Source organism: Pimephales promelas, chromosome 18 (assembly GCF_988280905.1).
Source record: "Pimephales promelas chromosome 18, fPimPro1.hap1.1, whole genome shotgun sequence".
Classification (NCBI taxonomy): Eukaryota; Metazoa; Chordata; class Actinopteri; order Cypriniformes; family Leuciscidae; genus Pimephales; species Pimephales promelas.
In genome coordinates, this window is record NC_142786.1 from 6723399 (window position 1) to 6741274 (window position 17876).

The window sequence follows — 17876 nt, forward strand, 5'->3', positions numbered from 1 at the left end:
CATGAATTGGGCAACAGTGGTTGTTTTGACTCAACTGGTTCATTACAGTCATTTGTTAATGAAGCTGACTTTATCACTCTATATGCATGATAAAAAAAAAAATCCAGCCATGCACCAATGCAAATGGAAAGCCTACTATATTTTGAAGATATAGACGTGTCCTGAATTCCTTTGTTAACTAAGAGACTGGCTAAATGGAGGCATTTGCAACAGTCCAAGTCTAGTCCATCTTGCAAGAAAACTGACACTCATGTAGAGTATATTTGAAGAAACTGCTGCCCCCAGCTGATCAAAAAACAGTAATACACCAATCGTTCTATGAGATATGGGATATCAAGAATAGAATAAGGTTCATTTTCAGAGAATTATTTATTACCAGCAGGCAAAAGCCACCATTCTCTCCAGCATGGTTCAAACTACACTCTAAAGCTTTAAGCTGGACTGAAATCAAGCACATGATTCAGACTCTTAAAAAATATTCTCTACAGGCTCGTATAATGTGATTTATAATGGTGGGGTTAGTGCATCACACACATAATCTTTTAATCACATAAATTTTGAGTAAAACAGTGCAATTCCAATCTATTGCATGGAAGATTTTCATTCTTAAGAATAAGCTTCACTTACTTCATTTAAGCTTTAAATATTTTCCAATTGTCCAATAGCATATGGGTACTCAAAACAACAATTTGTGTAAGCTACAAGGTGTGTGTGTCCTAGCAAATTGCTCAGAAATATACCGACTGCAGTCTAGAAGTCTATATTTCAACAAATCAAAATTCTTCTTAACTATCTAAGGCAAAACAGCAGCGAGAAGCATTTGGTCTGGCATTAGACGTATGTTGAGTAAATATCTTTGTAAATGCTCGAGTTGACAGCTGAAAGAGTTTGACAGACCTGTCTTGACAGCATATGGCTAGAGGTTGAAAGAGCAGATGTTTACGATAGTATTGTGGGTTATAAAACGAGGCCTTGTGTAACAGTCTGGAATTTCTGCTCTGTTTGGAGCTTAATAAACAAAAGCACTTTAATACAAGGTACATTTTATCACTATAATATACTCAATGTGGGGGGAAATCTAGTATTAAAAAAAACCTTTGAGGCACATTTCCTACAGAGAGATTGGTTGGGAAATACATATTTTTGCATATTGTGTGTATATAGGTGAATATGCACTTTAAAGTTTTCATATATGTGGCATCACCAAATTCATAATTCAATTTTAATTCAGCAAGCAATGCAACAATAAAGGCCTCTCAAAACGAAAAGAGGGTTTATGTTAGGTGCGATTAAAAACAACCGTCTCTTAAAATCGAATTATAAAAACAATACTCAATCATAGTTCAGTTCAGTTTGGTAACACGTGACTGAATGGTGACTCGTCTTACAGGGGTTTGATTTGCGTTGCGATTGGCTACAAGCTCCTGTAGCTGCAGAGCCCCGCCTCCAATGAAACAGAATGCAGGGCACACGGGGGCGGAGCAATCCACAGGTCCCTCCCATAGAGGGCGGAGAGAGTGGGCATCGTAAAACGTGACACGGCCCTTCTCAAAGTCGAGACAAACACCTAGTCTCGGAGGCAATGGATAGGTCACGCCGGTTGGCGAAGAAGGGCTGTTGCCATTAGTGAAGCCAGATTCCCTGCCGTGATGGGAGTTGGCGGAGGAGGGCAGGTAGATCTTACCCATGCCCATTGTGAGGAAAGCGAAGGGGGGAGGGGAATCTGACGAATCCTCGGCTCCACTGTCGTGGCCGCTATCTGGATCATATCTATCAGACGGAGAAGATGAGGTTGAAGTCAGCATGAAAAATGGTTGAAATCAATGTGTTTAAATATGCGTTTCATTTGGACATGTGACCCTTTCAAACTAGGGTCCGGGGACTTCTAGGGGGCCATAATGGTGCGTTCACACCGGACGCGAATAGCGCATCAGGCGCGAATGATTTCAATGTTAAGTCAATGCAAAGACGCATTACGCGCGTACAAAATTCCTGCGGCGCGAATGAGGCGTAGAGCGCGGCAGACGCGAATATGCCTCATTTGCGCGTAAAGTTCGCGCGAATGGCGTGAATTGAGCGTCTGACGCGTTAAGTGCATTACTCGCGAATGATTTAGTTAGTGCTATTTGTGCATTGTGCATTTGACGCGAATTCGCGTCTGCCGCCCGAGTTGAAAAATCTGAACTTTGGCGTCAATTTGCACCACATTAACCAACCAGGAGCCTGCTGCTTTCTCACGTGGTGAAGGATCTGGATGCTTCAAAAAATTATTTTGTAATATGACTAAATGCCTGATGTGGTTCTTTAATAACTTTTGGAGGCTTGCTCTATTTATCATCAAAACAAATAACAGATTAAATGGATGAGGGCGAGGGTGATCCTCGCTCTGATGCGGGACAACAGGTCATCAAACTGGGCGCGGGACAGGCGGAAGTACCGCTGACAACGGCCTTCATCCAGCGCAGCTCCTGGAGCGAGCAAATGGTGAAACTCGCCAAGTGGTTCGCCTCTGAAGGGTCCGGTGGACACAAATACGGCGACGATGATCCCCACGCTGTTGTTCTGCTCTCCGAAGAAAATACAGAGCAATGATTCTCTCGAAGAATGCTCGATCAACATAAAAAAGATGGCCGCCAACGGGTTTCGATTCTGACACGCTTGACGCACGTAAATTTCGCTTCAAACTTTTGTTTTTACGTGCGTCACTTTCACTCTTGACACGCGAATTAACACAAAGTGGTCAAACGACAAACTAGACGCGGCAGTCGCGAATTTGACGCGCTATTCGCGTCCGGTGTGAACGCAGCATAAGGAAGTGATAGGAAGTCCGTGGGAATGTTTCGAGAAAAAAAAAATGTTAAAATAAGATTTTAAAAGTAATGGATAATAAATAAATAATAAAAGGAATATTAAAATAAACTTAAACTAAAAATAAAATAGTACTACAGTGTGTAAGGGAAAAATATAAGAAAAAATATTTTCTAAATAAGATTGTACACATATTTATTCATTTCACAGTATGAATTTGGTCTTTATACATAAAAAGTCATAGTTAAATTTACATTTTTGGATGGGAGTCCCTCACATGAGATCATATTTGGGGGTCCATGGCATCTAAAAGATTGAAAACCCCTGATATAGATAATATCATATGTATAATCTATATATGAAGAGTTCAGATGCAAAAGCCTCTAAGTGCCATTTGAAATTTTCTTCTAGAATGATCATTTTTATCAAGCTTGTATATTTAAGTTCAGTGATTTCACTTAAATGGCAATGATAATTACCTATTGATTGTTATTTAAGTGAAATTACTGAAGTTTGATAAAAAATCATCATTAAAGAAGAAAATTTCAAATGGCATTTAGAGGCTTTTGCATCTGAACTCTTCATATAGAGATCAGTTAACAGAAAGCAAGTCTGTATGATATGGTATTAATCATTCATGCTTTTACATTTTGTTGCGTATAAAGATATAAATAAGTGAAAGAATAGATATTTTCTATCATTTTGAATTCAGATTCGGGTTTATGCTTTATAATGATTTTCATTTCTATTGTAGTCATAATTTCAATAGTTATGGTCATAATAAAACCAAACCTGAAGGTAATAAGTGTCATATCTTAATTTTAACATATCTACTTCATGTTTATTCATCCGTTGTTCATTTCAGAGATTCAGTAACGTACCTTGGACTAGCCATGTCTTGAGGCAGATGAAACCACTCTTGAAGTTTAGACTCTAGGCCAACTCCAACCTGTAGAATATAGAGAGAAAAGTGATTTAGAAGGAGGTACGGGAGAAACGGTTAATATAGTTCTCCTTCTTTGCAAAACTTGCCTTGACCAGATATGAGCCTGGCTCCACTGAACATGCCCAGTAGTGTCGGCCCTGGGTTATGGCCACGTCCCCCACGAGCAGATCAGCTGTCAGGTGACAGGAAGTGAGGGCTCGATCGGCGGCCTGCAGCAGGGACAGACCGGGCACACTGCGGGCACAACGCTGCTCCTTACTCACCACCAGTCTGTCCGTGTGCAGACCCCAACGAGAGTCCAGGTAAAAATTCAACACTGCCGAAGAGGCGGAGGGAGACAACAGCGAGGGAATGCGGGAGATATTTTGAGGAGGATAGAAGAAGAGGGGAAAGAGGGACACAGAATTAAACACCAAACGGAGGGAGGTAAGAGTGGGTGGAAAAGGGAGAATATATGCAAAAGGAGGACATAGCATAAAAACAGCAATCAGGAAAACAGTAAACAAGGAAAAAAGACATAGAAATGCACTCTGGGAATAGCAGGGTGAAATCAAGACTGCAAAAAGGAGGAAGATTTGCGTTCCAGCAGACAGGCAGAGAAGAAAAAGTGTATTTCCTATTTTAATTAGTTTTAAAAGCTGAATATTCAGTATTATTACTCCAGTCTTCAGTGTCACATGATCCTTCAAATTTCATTCTAATATGCTGATTTGCTGCTCATGTAACATTTTTTATTATTATCAATGTTGAAAACAGATATGCTGCTCAATATTTGTGAAAACTTAAAAAAAATAAAAAGCTTTTATATGCAATAGAAATCATATGTAACATTAGAGATGTCCTCACATTTGTTTGTCCTTGCTGAATAAAAGTTTTTATGTTTTATTAATAAATTATTTATATATTTATTTTTCAACTTTTACTGTTCATGAGGCAAATGTGTCAGGCTCAGCGATCTGTGTTTTTTTTTATCTCTGCTTTGAGATACAAACAAACTGTTTAAAATAAGGACAAAATTGGGGATTTTTTCCCCCTAATGACCAATAATATTAATAATTAGCTATAAACACTCAGAAGATAATGTTACTATTTTGTTGTGAACAACATGAACGCCTTCTGTTTGGATGTTGCAAATCTTGGATTATTATTTGTAACATGGGCCTCCATTTAATGTGTATATATTAATAAACATTACACATTATTAAAGTTAGCTTGTGGCCACATTTACAAAGCAGATGGGTCAACATTCACATATAATATAAAATATTTCATAACATCGGGGGTTTTGGGTGGAAAATAAACATACTGGTGGATTAAAGAATAAATGGCTCAAATAATAAAAACATGAGGGAAATAAAAATAAGAATAAAGATCCAATAACAGAAAGAGTTTTAAGGGCTATAAAAAGGGAACAGGGAAGATGGCAGTTTAGAGCTGTTATCAATAAAGCTGGGGAAAAAAACATCAAAAAACCAAAGATTGTAGAGACAAAGAGAGATGGGAATGGATAAAAAAGGAAAAAGATAAAGAGAATAGATGAGTAGATGAGTACCATTTGGGAATGAATTCTGTTTGTGCTATCTATGTCTTGTGTCGAAAAACACTTCGTACCTGGAGCTGGTGGTGTGTGTAAATATACTTCCTCACTGTATTCTCCGAAGCCGGCCTTATTGCAGCCTCTCACCCTCAGCACATACACACTGTCCATCTCCAGCCTGTCAATCACAGCGCAGGTCCCGGTCACCTCTTCCAATCTCTGCCAGCCCCAGCGAGCGGCAGCCAATCCCCCGTGAATCCCTCCTCTAGCCCCGCCCCCTGGCACCACCCCACGCCGCCGGAACTCCACAGAAAAATGCCAGGCAGGAGAGGAGTCTTGAGGCAAACGCCAACAGAGGAACAGCTGGTCGTAGGCAAGGGTTCGCTGGGTGTCAATCACAGGAGCGAGAGGGGCTGATGGGATAGGTCACTTTCGGTTAGGGTTAGATTGTGTGACACTTCAGACTGTGTTCTGTCATTAAAATGTGTTCATTTATAAAAAATACAGAAACATTTTATAAAAAAATGAAGATTCAGAAAGCTTAAAGGTGCAGTGTGTAAATTTTAGCAGCATCTAGAGGTGATATTGCGAATGGCAACCAACAGAAGTTACGGTGGCCGACAGGAAAAGATGTTGATTTACTTAATTTTTCAGTAAAATATATGTTATTTGCGAATATTATTGTTACTTGTTCATCATTGTGGCAGTATTTTATTCGCTGACTTTAGCTAGCTTCTTTGAACAAATAACAACATAGTAACGAAACGCGTTTGTCCGTTCAGGGCTACTGTAGAAAGATGTAGGCGCAAAATGGCTATTTCAATGTAAGGGGACCCAACGGGTATCTAGATAGAAATGGCTCAAGGTAATAAATACATAACGGTTCATAATGTAAGGTCTTTATACACCACTAAAAACATAGTTATGTATATGATATTGCATTTCTGTATTTAATATTTTATATTTAACATTATATATATATATATATAAACATTTAAAAAAAATTGTAAAAAAATTTAAATTATATATATATATATATATATATATATAAACATTTAAAAAAAATTGTAAAATTTTTTAAAAATAAATAAATTTTAAAATGTGTAAATATTTTTACATTTTTTTAATTAAATAAAATTAAAAATTAAAACAAAAAATAATAAAAATTTAAAAGAAATTTAAAAAAAAATAAAATTTAAATATACAAAAAATTCAAATTTAATATTTCCTCCTAAATATTACACATTGCACCTTTTTATTAAGGAAACCCCATAATAATTTAGCACAGTTGTATCTACACATTTATGTGTCTGATTATTAAAGTTTTCCTACCCTGAATGAAGTTCAATTCTGTGAGGAGTTTGAGCTCTCTGGAAACATCAAGCTGGAAGTGACGGAACGAGGGATCAGCAGAGAGAGAGAAACGCTGCATAGATTCAATAGACTGGGCCAATCTGAGAAAAGGACAAGTAACATTCCAGTGTTTTCACATTTTGGCAACAGACATCAGTAATATCAGCAAGTTGTCCCACCTGTTGTGTGTTAATCTGGCTGCGTGCACAAAACTCGATGGGTCGTTTTCTTTGAGCAGCTCTTGAGTGAAAGCCATCAAGCCGGCGTGCTCCAGCAGGCTGCGTTTTTCAGCCACCTGATTGGCCAAGGCCTCTGCCCTTCTCTGCCGCGAGCTTTCCAGAGCCTGAGCCAGCATTGTCTGTCGCTCGGTTAGCAACGCCATTATCTCCTTCACGCAGTGAGAGAGCTGCTCTTTGGCTGATACGTTGTTCACCTGCGTTCATGCACACACAGACAATAGCTCAGCGCATCAAACACCTGTGTTCCTTTTGTGACAGAGATGGAAGAGATGAGCATACCTCAGTTTGAGTGACAGCATTCTCCAGTTGCGTGATCTGAGTCAACACCATGTCCTGATTGGACAGAATGTAGTTCAGCTCCTTGGTGATCTTGTCCTAGGGTTTGCAAAAACACAAATGATTTTCAACTTTCTCTTTCCAAAATTAAGAGATTCATTTAATAATCTGACAAGATGCTGATATATTTAAACAAATACGCATGGAAAACCAGACGTGTGTTTTATTCATGGATTGATAATCATTCATGGTACATTTACTGTATATAAAATATAAAACACTTTCATCCCTGGAATGTTTTATTGGCAAGGAAAATGCAGAATTACATCGCAATGGATTCCGTTTTTGTTCAGATTTTCAAAAGCTTTCACAACATTTATTGTTTTATGCTCAATGGATGATTCAATCATCAGGGTCTATAATTAACACTCGCCAAGTGCCAAATGCAAGCAAAAATTGGTGTTGGCGAGTATATGAAACAGTGTCAATTGGCAGTTTAATTAATTTTAACAATGCAAAAAGGTGAGAACATAAACTTGAATGACAAAATTCAAGTCTTCTTGTACTTGAACAGCCAAAAAACAAAATATGTCAAAATGCCCATCTTGGAAAGTACCATTGTAACATAGCGTAGTCAGGTTCTGTATGTCTTAACTGAACTTAATTGAGAAATTAAACAGTACGTGCAACAGTATATAGGATCTGTGCATTAGCTCTTAAAGTGACAGCAGCATAATATTCCTACTCCTGTCCTGTTTGTAATGTTAATCGAACAAAAAATTTTTACAAAATATAACAAATATAAAATATAACAAAAAAATGACTCATTGCTATTGACTTAATAACATCTGTAACTTTAATGAGGGTTAATCTGTTTCATGGCTGGAAAAAGTATTTATGGCTAGTAAATTTTCTCTAGTCACTGGCCATTGATAGGTGTGGCAAAAAGTTAGTTTTAGGACCTGTCTATTATGTTCTTTAAATCTTGTGAATATTGTCATGCTAAAGAAAAAGCAGCCCTGTTAGAGTAAGCATACCTCACTACAGAAGAATCACCCACAATGGAGTGTGTTTACTGGTAATTTCCTGGCTTTCAAGAGTTTATAAACCATAGATCTAAGACATGCGATAAATAGATTTGCAAACTGAACACATTGTGCAAAATGTTTGTGAGGGATAAACTCATCTGATCACATGACTTTTCTCCATTGTTCTGGCTTTTTAAAGGTGCTCATTACTCTATAGTATACAATTAACTGTGGTACTGCATTGGCACTGCCATTATGGGTCACTGTTGTTTCATTTAAAAAAATGACAAAACAGCTGTTCTACATTTGTTTGTTTAGTTGCCAATCTTTAGATTTTAAAAATGTATTCAATCAATTTTTTAGAAGAAAAAAAAACATGGCAAATTAATAAGATGCAATCAGTTATTCCACAGAGGTGAATTGAAAACATACCTTGAGACTCTGGTAGGCTTGGGTGACGGGCGCGATCTTGTGACCCGTATGGACTCGGCGCAGTTTACAAAGTGAACAAAGAAGCATCTGACAGGACTTACAGTAAAACTGCAGCCTCTCCTGATCATGTTCTGGACATGTCAACACCTAGAGATATGGAAAGAAACTTTATGATGCACTATGAATAAAATTTGCATCTGTATATTCTGTTTCGCTTGGTAATGCGTCATTGTAGGAAAGTAAAATGGCTTGCGAATGCAGTTTCATGTTAAATTATTTGTTATCAGATCCTGGACCTCAAGGTATGAGAGGTAATCAGCGTCTCACCTTTGGCCTGAAGTTCAGGGTGGGCTGCACGTGTTCGTGCTGGGCGCGGGGAGTCCCCCAGGGGTGGTAGAGTTTGAAGCACTCGTTACAGAAGCTGGCTCGGCAGTCTGAACAGCCTTTAGTGGCCTCCAGGGCCTGTGGGGGTTTACAGAACTGACACATCACAGCCACACTGCCCAGACTCACTGTGTGTCTGTACCTAGAGAAAGAGGCAGATTCTACAGTGAGCGTTTCTTTGTTTGCCTGTGTGCAGATATAGTAATCACACTGGGTAAGTTGCTTACTAAAGATTCGATTTAAGATTACTAGGTCACTAATCAAATAAATTTATAAGTTTAAACACTGAAATTCTATTCTATTCTAAGATTAATAGGTCACTAATCATCAATCAAATAAGTAAATGAGTGTAAATGCTTAAATTATACTATATTTCATAACAAATATAATATTAATTTGATATAATATTAAAATATAAAAATAAGTATTAGTAATTTATTAAATGGGATTTTTAAAGGGATTATACACCCCCAAAAAAAAAAACATACAGGTTTGGAACAACCTGAGGATGAGTAAATTCTTGGGTGAACTGTCCCTTTAAGGTTACTCGGTCACTAATCAAAAAAGTAAATAAGTATAATAAATGCATTAAATATACTATCATATTATGTTAAAATGTCATTACAGTTATGTAATATAACACAATACTGAATTGTGTATTTAAGATTCTGTTTAAGATTACTAGATCACAAATACGTAAATCATTATAAAATTAAACTGCTCAAATTAAATTCAATTTTAATTGTAGCCCATATCTTATAATCCCCAGATATTATTATTATTATTATTATTTGTTGGTCATTTAGTGCATTTGCATAAATATTCTTTTTTTTTTTCTGGATCACAACATTACCGGGATAATGTTCTATATTAATCTATTTCTTAAATTTATCATTGTAACTATACACACTATATGCTTTATTCTTCTTTTTTTGTGTGCGTGCGTATATTTGTCTTTGGTTTTTTTCCTTTGTATAACTGCATTTTTTGTTCCGTTTAAAAGCAAAATAAATTAAATAAATAATAAATTTCTGAAATTATATCATATTTCATTACAAAATCATCTATTGTATTACATTAAATATAATTTTTACTTGAATGTATTTGAATGTGTGTATTACCTTTCTACAATTCTCTCCAGTGTAAGGTTCCTCATGCACTCAGCCAATCCTCTCTCACCTAGTTCTACATCTCGCCCACAGGGGGCGCAAGGGAAAAGCATGAGAGGTCCAGGGCCTTCCTTTCGCCTGCGACCCGGATACGTCCCAGAGCCTAAACAAATACATGCAGACGGTGAGATAAACTGAATAGATGAATATATCAACCTGTTTACATTGTCTTTACGCACCTGAGCGCAACAGGCGGTCCACACGGTCAGACTTGGGCAAGGGTCTCCGCATCTGCCGCGGGGATCGCATGTTGGGGGTGGAAGCGGGTGAGTTGGGCTCCGGGGGGAGCTCGGGCTGGGGATACCCGCTCTGAACCAGCACCTCAGAGGCACACATGAGACACACGCTGTGCAGGCAGGGAAGTACAATTGGCTGCTTAACAATGTCCTTGCACACAGGACACTGCAATTCCAGCTCCATACTCTTCATATTGGACTGAAAAAGGAATAGAGGGTGGGGAAAAAAGGAGAAAGATGAGCAGGAGCGGAAGAGATGGCAGGCAGAGATGTGGATGTAATTGCAATGTTTTTTTATTAAAACAAACACAAGAACCAGAAACCATGGAACTGAAACATGCACCATCCACTGCAAACAACTATTTACAAGGAACAACGCTAACAAGACACACCTGAGGCCACTTGCATGAAGACGGTTTCAATTGCAACCCAAGTTTGAGATTAGTTTAAACAAACTCTGTTTTTTCAGGCTCAAGAAGGTGGATTGTATTTTAGCAGTGTTCATCTTTCGCCATTTTAACTTACAAACCAAAACTAAACCAAAACTGGACCAATCGCGAAACTCAGAGTTTGTTCAGTTATAGCTTCATGTAACAGGCCACTGCATGGGAATAATCAGACTCATCAACATGGAAAACTACAATGAACTACAAACATGGCACTAAGGACAGGAAGTAACACAAAAGTCCTAACAAGACATGGGGAATATATAACTCTAATATGATTTTGTACTTAAGAAACATTTTGTATAACTAGCAATGTTGTAAACGTTTGTGCTGGATAATATTTTTGTGGAAAACATTTTTAGGATTATTTGATGAATAGGAAGGTCAAAGGAACAACATTTACTCGAAATAGAATTATTTTGTAACAATGCAAATGTCAACTCAACTGATCTAATGTTCCCTTGCTGTATAAAAGTTTTAAAGTCTTTCAAAAAACGTACTAACCCGACCCAAAGTTTTGAATAATAGTGTATGTCCAGGAATGTGTTTTGTTGTGATGGTGCAATCAAACTAATCAGAACATTTCCAAATATTTTCTGAATATGCAGTAATTTAGGCAGAACAATGCAAAACTTTACATTAAAACATTATTTATCCAAGTACCATATGCTCCTGGATTGGATCAACATTCCTAATAACCCTGAATGTCCTTCTAAATTCAGAGACAAATGGTTAACGGGAATGTTCCCTAAACTTGTACATGTTGCTCAAATATTATTGTAGCCCAGTCTGTGCTGAATACAGACTTTAGCCTATAATATGTTTATAAGCAACTGAAAAAAAGCACAAATGTCAGAGCATGTCAAAACTTCTCCAAGGGCCAAAACCCCTTCATATTTAATTAATAATCATGAAAGCTCAAATGTGATCCCTTCTGTGTTTACCTTTTTACTTAATGCACCTGTATCATATTTGCTTCTAAAAACTTTAATTTAGAGTCAACTGTACACAATACATATTGTTGCATTTTTGTTTCACAATATAGTGTGGCACGTATATTGTTACACCCCAAAAAATATTACAAATTGTATCAGTATGTGAATTCTCTGGGATCAAACATATATCTTCATGCACTATAATGATAGCCCGTTCCATGATGATAAACTGAAAATTCAGAGCATGGTACAGCCAGGTAATTGCTAAATATAGGTGCTGAAGTCATATTTGGGGCATAACTATTGATCTCCATGAAGAATTATGATGTCTCTCTCTCTCTGTTGCACACTGAAAGAGGCAAATAAAATGAGTAAGGAGACTAGATTTTCATGCTGACTGGTTGCTGAGAGAGACATGTACACCTTTATAAATAGCTGTCTCTGGTGCACTGCTAGTGTGCAATGCTCTTTAAAAATGGATAGTAGTGACCTGATGTTAATGATTAAACCAGACAGCTGTGTGGCATTGGATGCTCTGTAAAGCCACATCAGCTTAAGAATGACCTTGTCCATCAAAACACACAGCATAGACATATTTCTAGTGACTTTGAAACGGTTCTGCTTTTTCTAAACATGCACGTATACCGAATTTGCCTCTCCACAACCACATATAACACATATTTGTAACAATTAGATGTTACAAATATGTTTGAACTCTAGGAACCACCATGAAAAAGACATTCTTTTTAGTTTATTGATATAATCAAATCACCACAGTGCAAATACTACAATACAGGTTATCATCGTAAACTAGCAGTTAACCACAGGCCTTATGTCAACCAATGTCATCTTAAAATATAGTATATTTATCCTTATATATTTGCATTAGACAAACATTTTCCCTTTAAATCGTAATTTAAAAGCCAAAACGCATGCGTTAGAAAGGCCTACAACAGCTTAAAGACACTATTCTTTATCATCACGCGGTCATTCAGCAATGTCAACAGGCCATATACGTCACTCCATCCTGTATACGAAAGATTTAACGTGATTTTACCACAGTACAAAACAAACGCGACTGAGGTTTGCCCTACAGATATGTCTGTAATAGACTAGTGTATGTGCGGTTTGCTCGAGCTGTATTCGGCAGCGCCCTTACCTTCACCTGAAATCTGGGCGCCATTACGGGATCCTGCTGTCTTTACTTCATATGAGAGAGAGCACTGATGTCGCAAATCTGTGAGACTTACCGTCATGCACATATTTTAGTGCAATGAATGAAAACCCTACTTGCAGTTTCCTGCCAGGTAAATGCATTAGGCTAAATCAGGAAAACACCGCATGCCATCGAAGCATCCACATGCACGATGCGGGTTGCGGATATAAATCTTGAAAATGTACCGTTTATGTTTCGGTTCGTCGCAGTAGACCATCGTATGTCAATGGGGAAATCTTCCTTTGGCCGCCATTGCCTCTTTCAGGTTGAAATGTAGGTTAGTAGGATGTCGCTACATCAGCACGCAACTGGAGATGCTTTCCAACGCGCTCGTCTCCTGCACGCATCCCGTTTCCGTGGCAACGAGCACGTCCTCCATCAGCAGCGAGATTAGCTACTGAGACCAGCCTACCGTCCTCAGGAGTCAGGACGGCCAATGCAATGTCACAACTTAGATTTTGCTTTTCTTGGTATTATCAATGTATTTTAGTCAAACCAGTCTCTTCCTGTCGTTTTGAAACAATGTAAAACGCAAGCACTGTAAAAAGTGAAACTGTGCAGATGTTAGTTAAAGGCCTATAGCTCACTTAAAATTAAAATTCTGTTATCATTTAGCCTGCTCACCCTCAAATTGTTTTAAAACTGTATGAATTTATTTCTTCTTCTGAAAGGAAGATTATACCAGACAGTTGATGAACCCTACTTCCATAGTAGGGGAAAAAAATACTATGGAAGTCAATGGGGTCCATCAACTGTTTACCGACATTCTTCAAAATATCTTCGTTTGTGTTAAGCAGAATAAAGAAAGTCATACAGGTTTATAGCAACTTGAGGGTTAGTAAACTACAAAAGATTTTTTTTTAGGCTACTATCCCTTTAATAGCTAACACACAAAACAAACAATACACATTGATAAAATAACGCGAATTTTACAGAACGTCCTTAATTAATTTAATTGTATTTATTTATTTGTAGATATCATTTAATAGATTACACTTTCTTGAAAACATTTGAATTTTTTTTTTTTTTTAGTTTTCATGCACTTAACTGTCTTGACCAGCAGGTGTCGACAGCCAGTGACTTCAATTTATTCAAAGTTTCGAAACGCTTTTCATTTTCAGAAGGTGACCAAAACTCAAATGAATACATTTTGTTTGATTTAATTTAATAATTTAATTTAATTAATTTAATTTGATAAAATAATATTTTAAATGATTCATCAGTAGGCTACTATGTGCATCTCTTTCATTCATTCATTCATTCATTCATTCATTCATTCATTGTATTTACTTGTAATTTTCCAGCAGTATTTAACATCCTAAAAAACAAGTATATAGGCCTATATACACTGTAAAAAATCATATGATCAATATGTTTTGAACATATGTTTTTAACGTTGCTTGTACTCCCCCAAAATAAGTTAAGCAATTTAAAAAAATCAGCAAAAAGTTACACAAAATTCAACTATTTTTTATTAAATCAGTTTAATGTAATTTAAGTTGAACTTAAACATCCAAGTTTATTGTACTTAAAATTTTAAGGCAGCAACTTTTTTACTATAGCCTATATTATAAATAGAGTGATATTTTTAGAATATATATTTTATAGATAGATATACTGTATCTGTATAGATTATACATTAATATATTATATACAGATTATATTTAAGATAAAAAATCAATAATATGCTATATGCCTAAAGCTCTTCCATTTTACAACAAAAATCAGTCATATCTATTACATAACTGTTTAATTATAGAGAAGTCTTCTTAACTTGACTGTTGTTCTTCATAGAAATTAAAGAATCATAAAAAAACCAGTCAGTGGAAACCTAATATTTGGTAAACTGATATATATTTTACTCTATGTATGTGATATCTTTTCCAAATAGTATAAGCATTTTTATTGTTTAACTCTATGTAGAAATGTGTTCTGCTTTACTTCAGGGACAAAAAAAAAAACAAATCATTGGTCCAATTCATGATGTTGGAATGTTGTGGGCGAGGGTGTTGCAGTTGCTAAGACATCAGCATATATACTGCTAAGTGGATACTAGTTAGCGATGTGGCAGGCACGACTAATTTATAAAGCTTGGCCGATATGAATATACGTCAATGTCAGCTAATAAAAAATGTATACCGGTATGTGTGATTTCTGGTGTTTCAATACTACCATTGTTGTGCACCTTGAGTTAATTAATAGATATTGAACACACAAAGTCCGCTTAACTCACACACATTGGTATGCTGTGCTGTAATGAATTGCTCAACTTCCCTGATAAGAACTTCTCCTGCCCATGGGCTCGGCCGGAGCCTATAAATTCTTGAGACAGATATCTAGCACTTCTCAAATTCTTCACTCAGACACCCGAACGGTAAGCTCCGCATTATGTGCGTTTAACTGCATTGTCAAGATCAGTTGTGTTAATATTAGATTCATATCGCCCTTCTATAGTGCTGGACCCGAGCAGTTCGCAGCCATGCCTTCCCAACTAGAGACTGCCATGGAATCCCTCATCATGGTATTCCACCGGTACGCTGGAAAAGAGGGCAGGAGCGGCACCCTGACCCGCCGTGAGCTCAGACTCCTGATGGAGAACGAGCTCTCTGGGTTTCTCAAGGTGAAGATCTTCTGTCATTCGCTTTCACAAACTTCATTTTCTATAGGAAATGCAGACCATTTCACTCTCTTTTCTTTTCCTACAGTCTCAGAAGGACCCAACCACCATAGACCGAATCATGAAGGACTTGGATGCCAATAGGGACGGAGAGGTGAACTTTGAGGAGTTTGTGTCTTTGGTTGTGGGTTTGTCTATCGCCTGTGAGGCCTGCTACAGGGAGCAGTTAACAAACACACAGAGCTGGAACCTATGAGTTTGTGTTTATGCATGTGTGTATGTTTGTATCCAATGAAAAACCATTAAAACTTTTGCTGCAAGGTTAAAGTACAGTGGGTGTGTGTGACAGGACTTAACGCTCTTTGGCCTACAAACAGTATTCTTTGAGCTTTAAACTTGTCTGTGCTAAAAGCTAAATGTTTTTGTTTAAAATAAAGCTTTCTAAAGTCATCATGTGCTGAAGTTTATTATTATGTAGGCTGCTACACATACTGTACATCACTGTTTATTGTACTCTCTCTCTCTCTCTCTCTGTCTTAACCTCATTGTCACTACTCTTAAAGGGATACTCCACTTTTTTTGGAAATAGGCTCATTTTACCTCTCCCCCAGAGTTAAGCAGTTTAGTTTTTCCGTTTTCGAATGTATTCAGCCGTTTTTGTTTTTTTGTTGTTGTTTTTTTTAGTTTCTAGTCTCATTGACTTCCATATATTTTTTTCCTACTATAGAAATCAATGAGACCAGAAACTGTCTGGTTACTGATATTCTTCTAAATATAAAAAAAACCCCAAAAAACAAACAAAACAAAAACGGCTGCATACATTCGAAAACGGAAAAGCTAAACTGTTTAACTCTGGGGGAGTGGTAAAATGAGCCTATTTCCAAAAAAAGTGGAGTATCCCTTTAAGGTGTGTCCAGCGTTGTATCAAACCCACTGTTAATGGTTAATGCGAACACAAGGCTGCTTAGTTGTAAAGAAAGTTATGGAAGTTAAAACTCACGCACCCATTGCTAGCCTAGCTTAGCACAAAGACTGGATGTTAATGGATACAGCTAGCATTATAATCCCAAATAAGTGACAAAATGACGCAAACATTTTCCTATTTACATGTTGTGAGTTGTATGGTCACAGAGTGTACAAATAACTAGGTCATATGAGACACAGCCATCTTTTAACTGTATAGATATTGGGAAATATTCTCACTTAGAACAATATTATACTTAGGCGGAGTGATTAGCGGAGTGAGCACCTGAGATGCACCGTGGTGAGGAGCAGAGAGCTCTTTCAGAGTAGGAGTAATAGAGTCACAAATTACTAGATAGTAAAAGCCTAGTTTACGTATTGTAAAGATAATACCATGATGTTTCCTAGAATTCCAACCAATAACGCATCCTGGCTAATAAATATCACAGAACATGAATAAATAATTATTATTGCAGTAATCGATATATTTTAAATGCAATTTATTACAGTTGAACCAAATGTATTCAACAGCGTATAATACAGTAGGCTAATGTTAGATAATTGCATTATAATAGGCTAGAATAAGGGGAAAGTAATAGCACAAGGCAAATGGTTTTTGCACAATGAACCCACAGTAGTAGCCTACCCGTACTGGAGAAAAAAAAATCTGATTCATTAGCAAGGTTTCACTCTGATTTCACTCCACCCAAGTAGTAGTGCTTTGCCTTCTGAGAATATAGTTATAATATTTATATGGTTAAAAGATGGCTGTGTCTCATATGACCTCGTTATTTGTACAAGCTCTGTCCGGGCTGTTGAGCACCTGACACCTCAGTCATGCGAGCCTCCAGCTCTTCCCTTCATGTTTGTGCTCTTTTGCAACCACATTGGTGGCAACAATAATAATAATAAAGATAAATAACTGGGGTTAACCAAGACAAATATGTATAAGATCTTATTCTGCATTCTGGTTGTTCTCATCGCCATAATATTATACACTTGTTTACTTACACTGGGCTTTGACAGTGTTGCTGAAATTCTGACAGTTAGCCACCTTGTTTGCAGCTAACCATCTTGTGAGCAAACACATTTCCTTCTCCAAATGGTCATGGTTTGTATGTTTTCTTTAATTCCACAAGAGGGCAGAAAAGACCTGTACAAGATCCAAACTACATCCATTGGCATACACCTTTCAGACATGTATAGAAAAAAATAATAGAATAAAGTGTTTATACTATTCGAACTGTGGTTACAAATAAAAGATGATGCTCTAACAAACAACTCAGTGGAT

General features: G+C 37.1%; 2 protein-coding genes across 4 annotated transcripts in view; one reads left to right on the plus strand and one right to left on the minus strand.

Annotated features, from left to right (window-relative positions):
- Positions 1-354: 354 nt before the first annotated feature.
- Positions 355-17876, minus strand: part of trim46b (tripartite motif containing 46b) — a 50632-nt gene continuing 33110 nt past the window's right edge. Inside the window, exons 1-12 of one of the 3 annotated variants that reach the window (XM_039678859.2) lie at positions 13191-13411; positions 10352-10607; positions 10125-10275; positions 8947-9145; positions 8620-8766; positions 7163-7258; positions 6824-7077; positions 6624-6745; positions 5366-5704; positions 3841-4070; positions 3690-3757; positions 355-1770 (exon numbers count right to left, since the gene is read on the minus strand). In XM_039678859.2, the coding sequence (XP_039534793.2) occupies positions 1344-1770; positions 3690-3757; positions 3841-4070; positions 5366-5704; positions 6624-6745; positions 6824-7077; positions 7163-7258; positions 8620-8766; positions 8947-9145; positions 10125-10275; positions 10352-10601 (2283 nt within the window). In that variant the 5' untranslated portion in view covers positions 10602-10607; positions 13191-13411 and the 3' untranslated portion in view covers positions 355-1343. Of the gene's footprint in view, positions 1771-3689; positions 3758-3840; positions 4071-5365; positions 5705-6623; positions 6746-6823; positions 7078-7162; positions 7259-8619; positions 8767-8946; positions 9146-10124; positions 10276-10351; positions 10608-12948; positions 13140-13190; positions 13412-17876 lie in introns of those variants that run through there. The other 2 variants (XM_039678858.2, XM_089122719.1) reach the window with 2 other exon arrangements.
- On the plus strand, positions 15284-16072 carry s100a10a (S100 calcium binding protein A10a). The gene is made up of 3 exons (XM_039678862.2): positions 15284-15379; positions 15460-15625; positions 15711-16072. Exons 2-3 carry the CDS (start codon positions 15485-15487, stop codon positions 15876-15878), a joined length of 309 nt encoding a protein of 102 aa, XP_039534796.1. The 5' UTR covers positions 15284-15379; positions 15460-15484; the 3' UTR covers positions 15879-16072.

Excerpts from the sequence above, each read along its gene's own strand:
- s100a10a (XM_039678862.2), top strand. The coding sequence starts at position 15,485 with ATGCCTTCCCAACTAGAGACTGCCATGGAATCCCTCATCATGGTATTC. Across the intron at positions 15,626-15,710 it reads AGCTCTCTGGGTTTCTCAAG|TCTCAGAAGGACCCAACCAC; the intron begins GTGAAGATCTTC and ends CTTTTCCTACAG.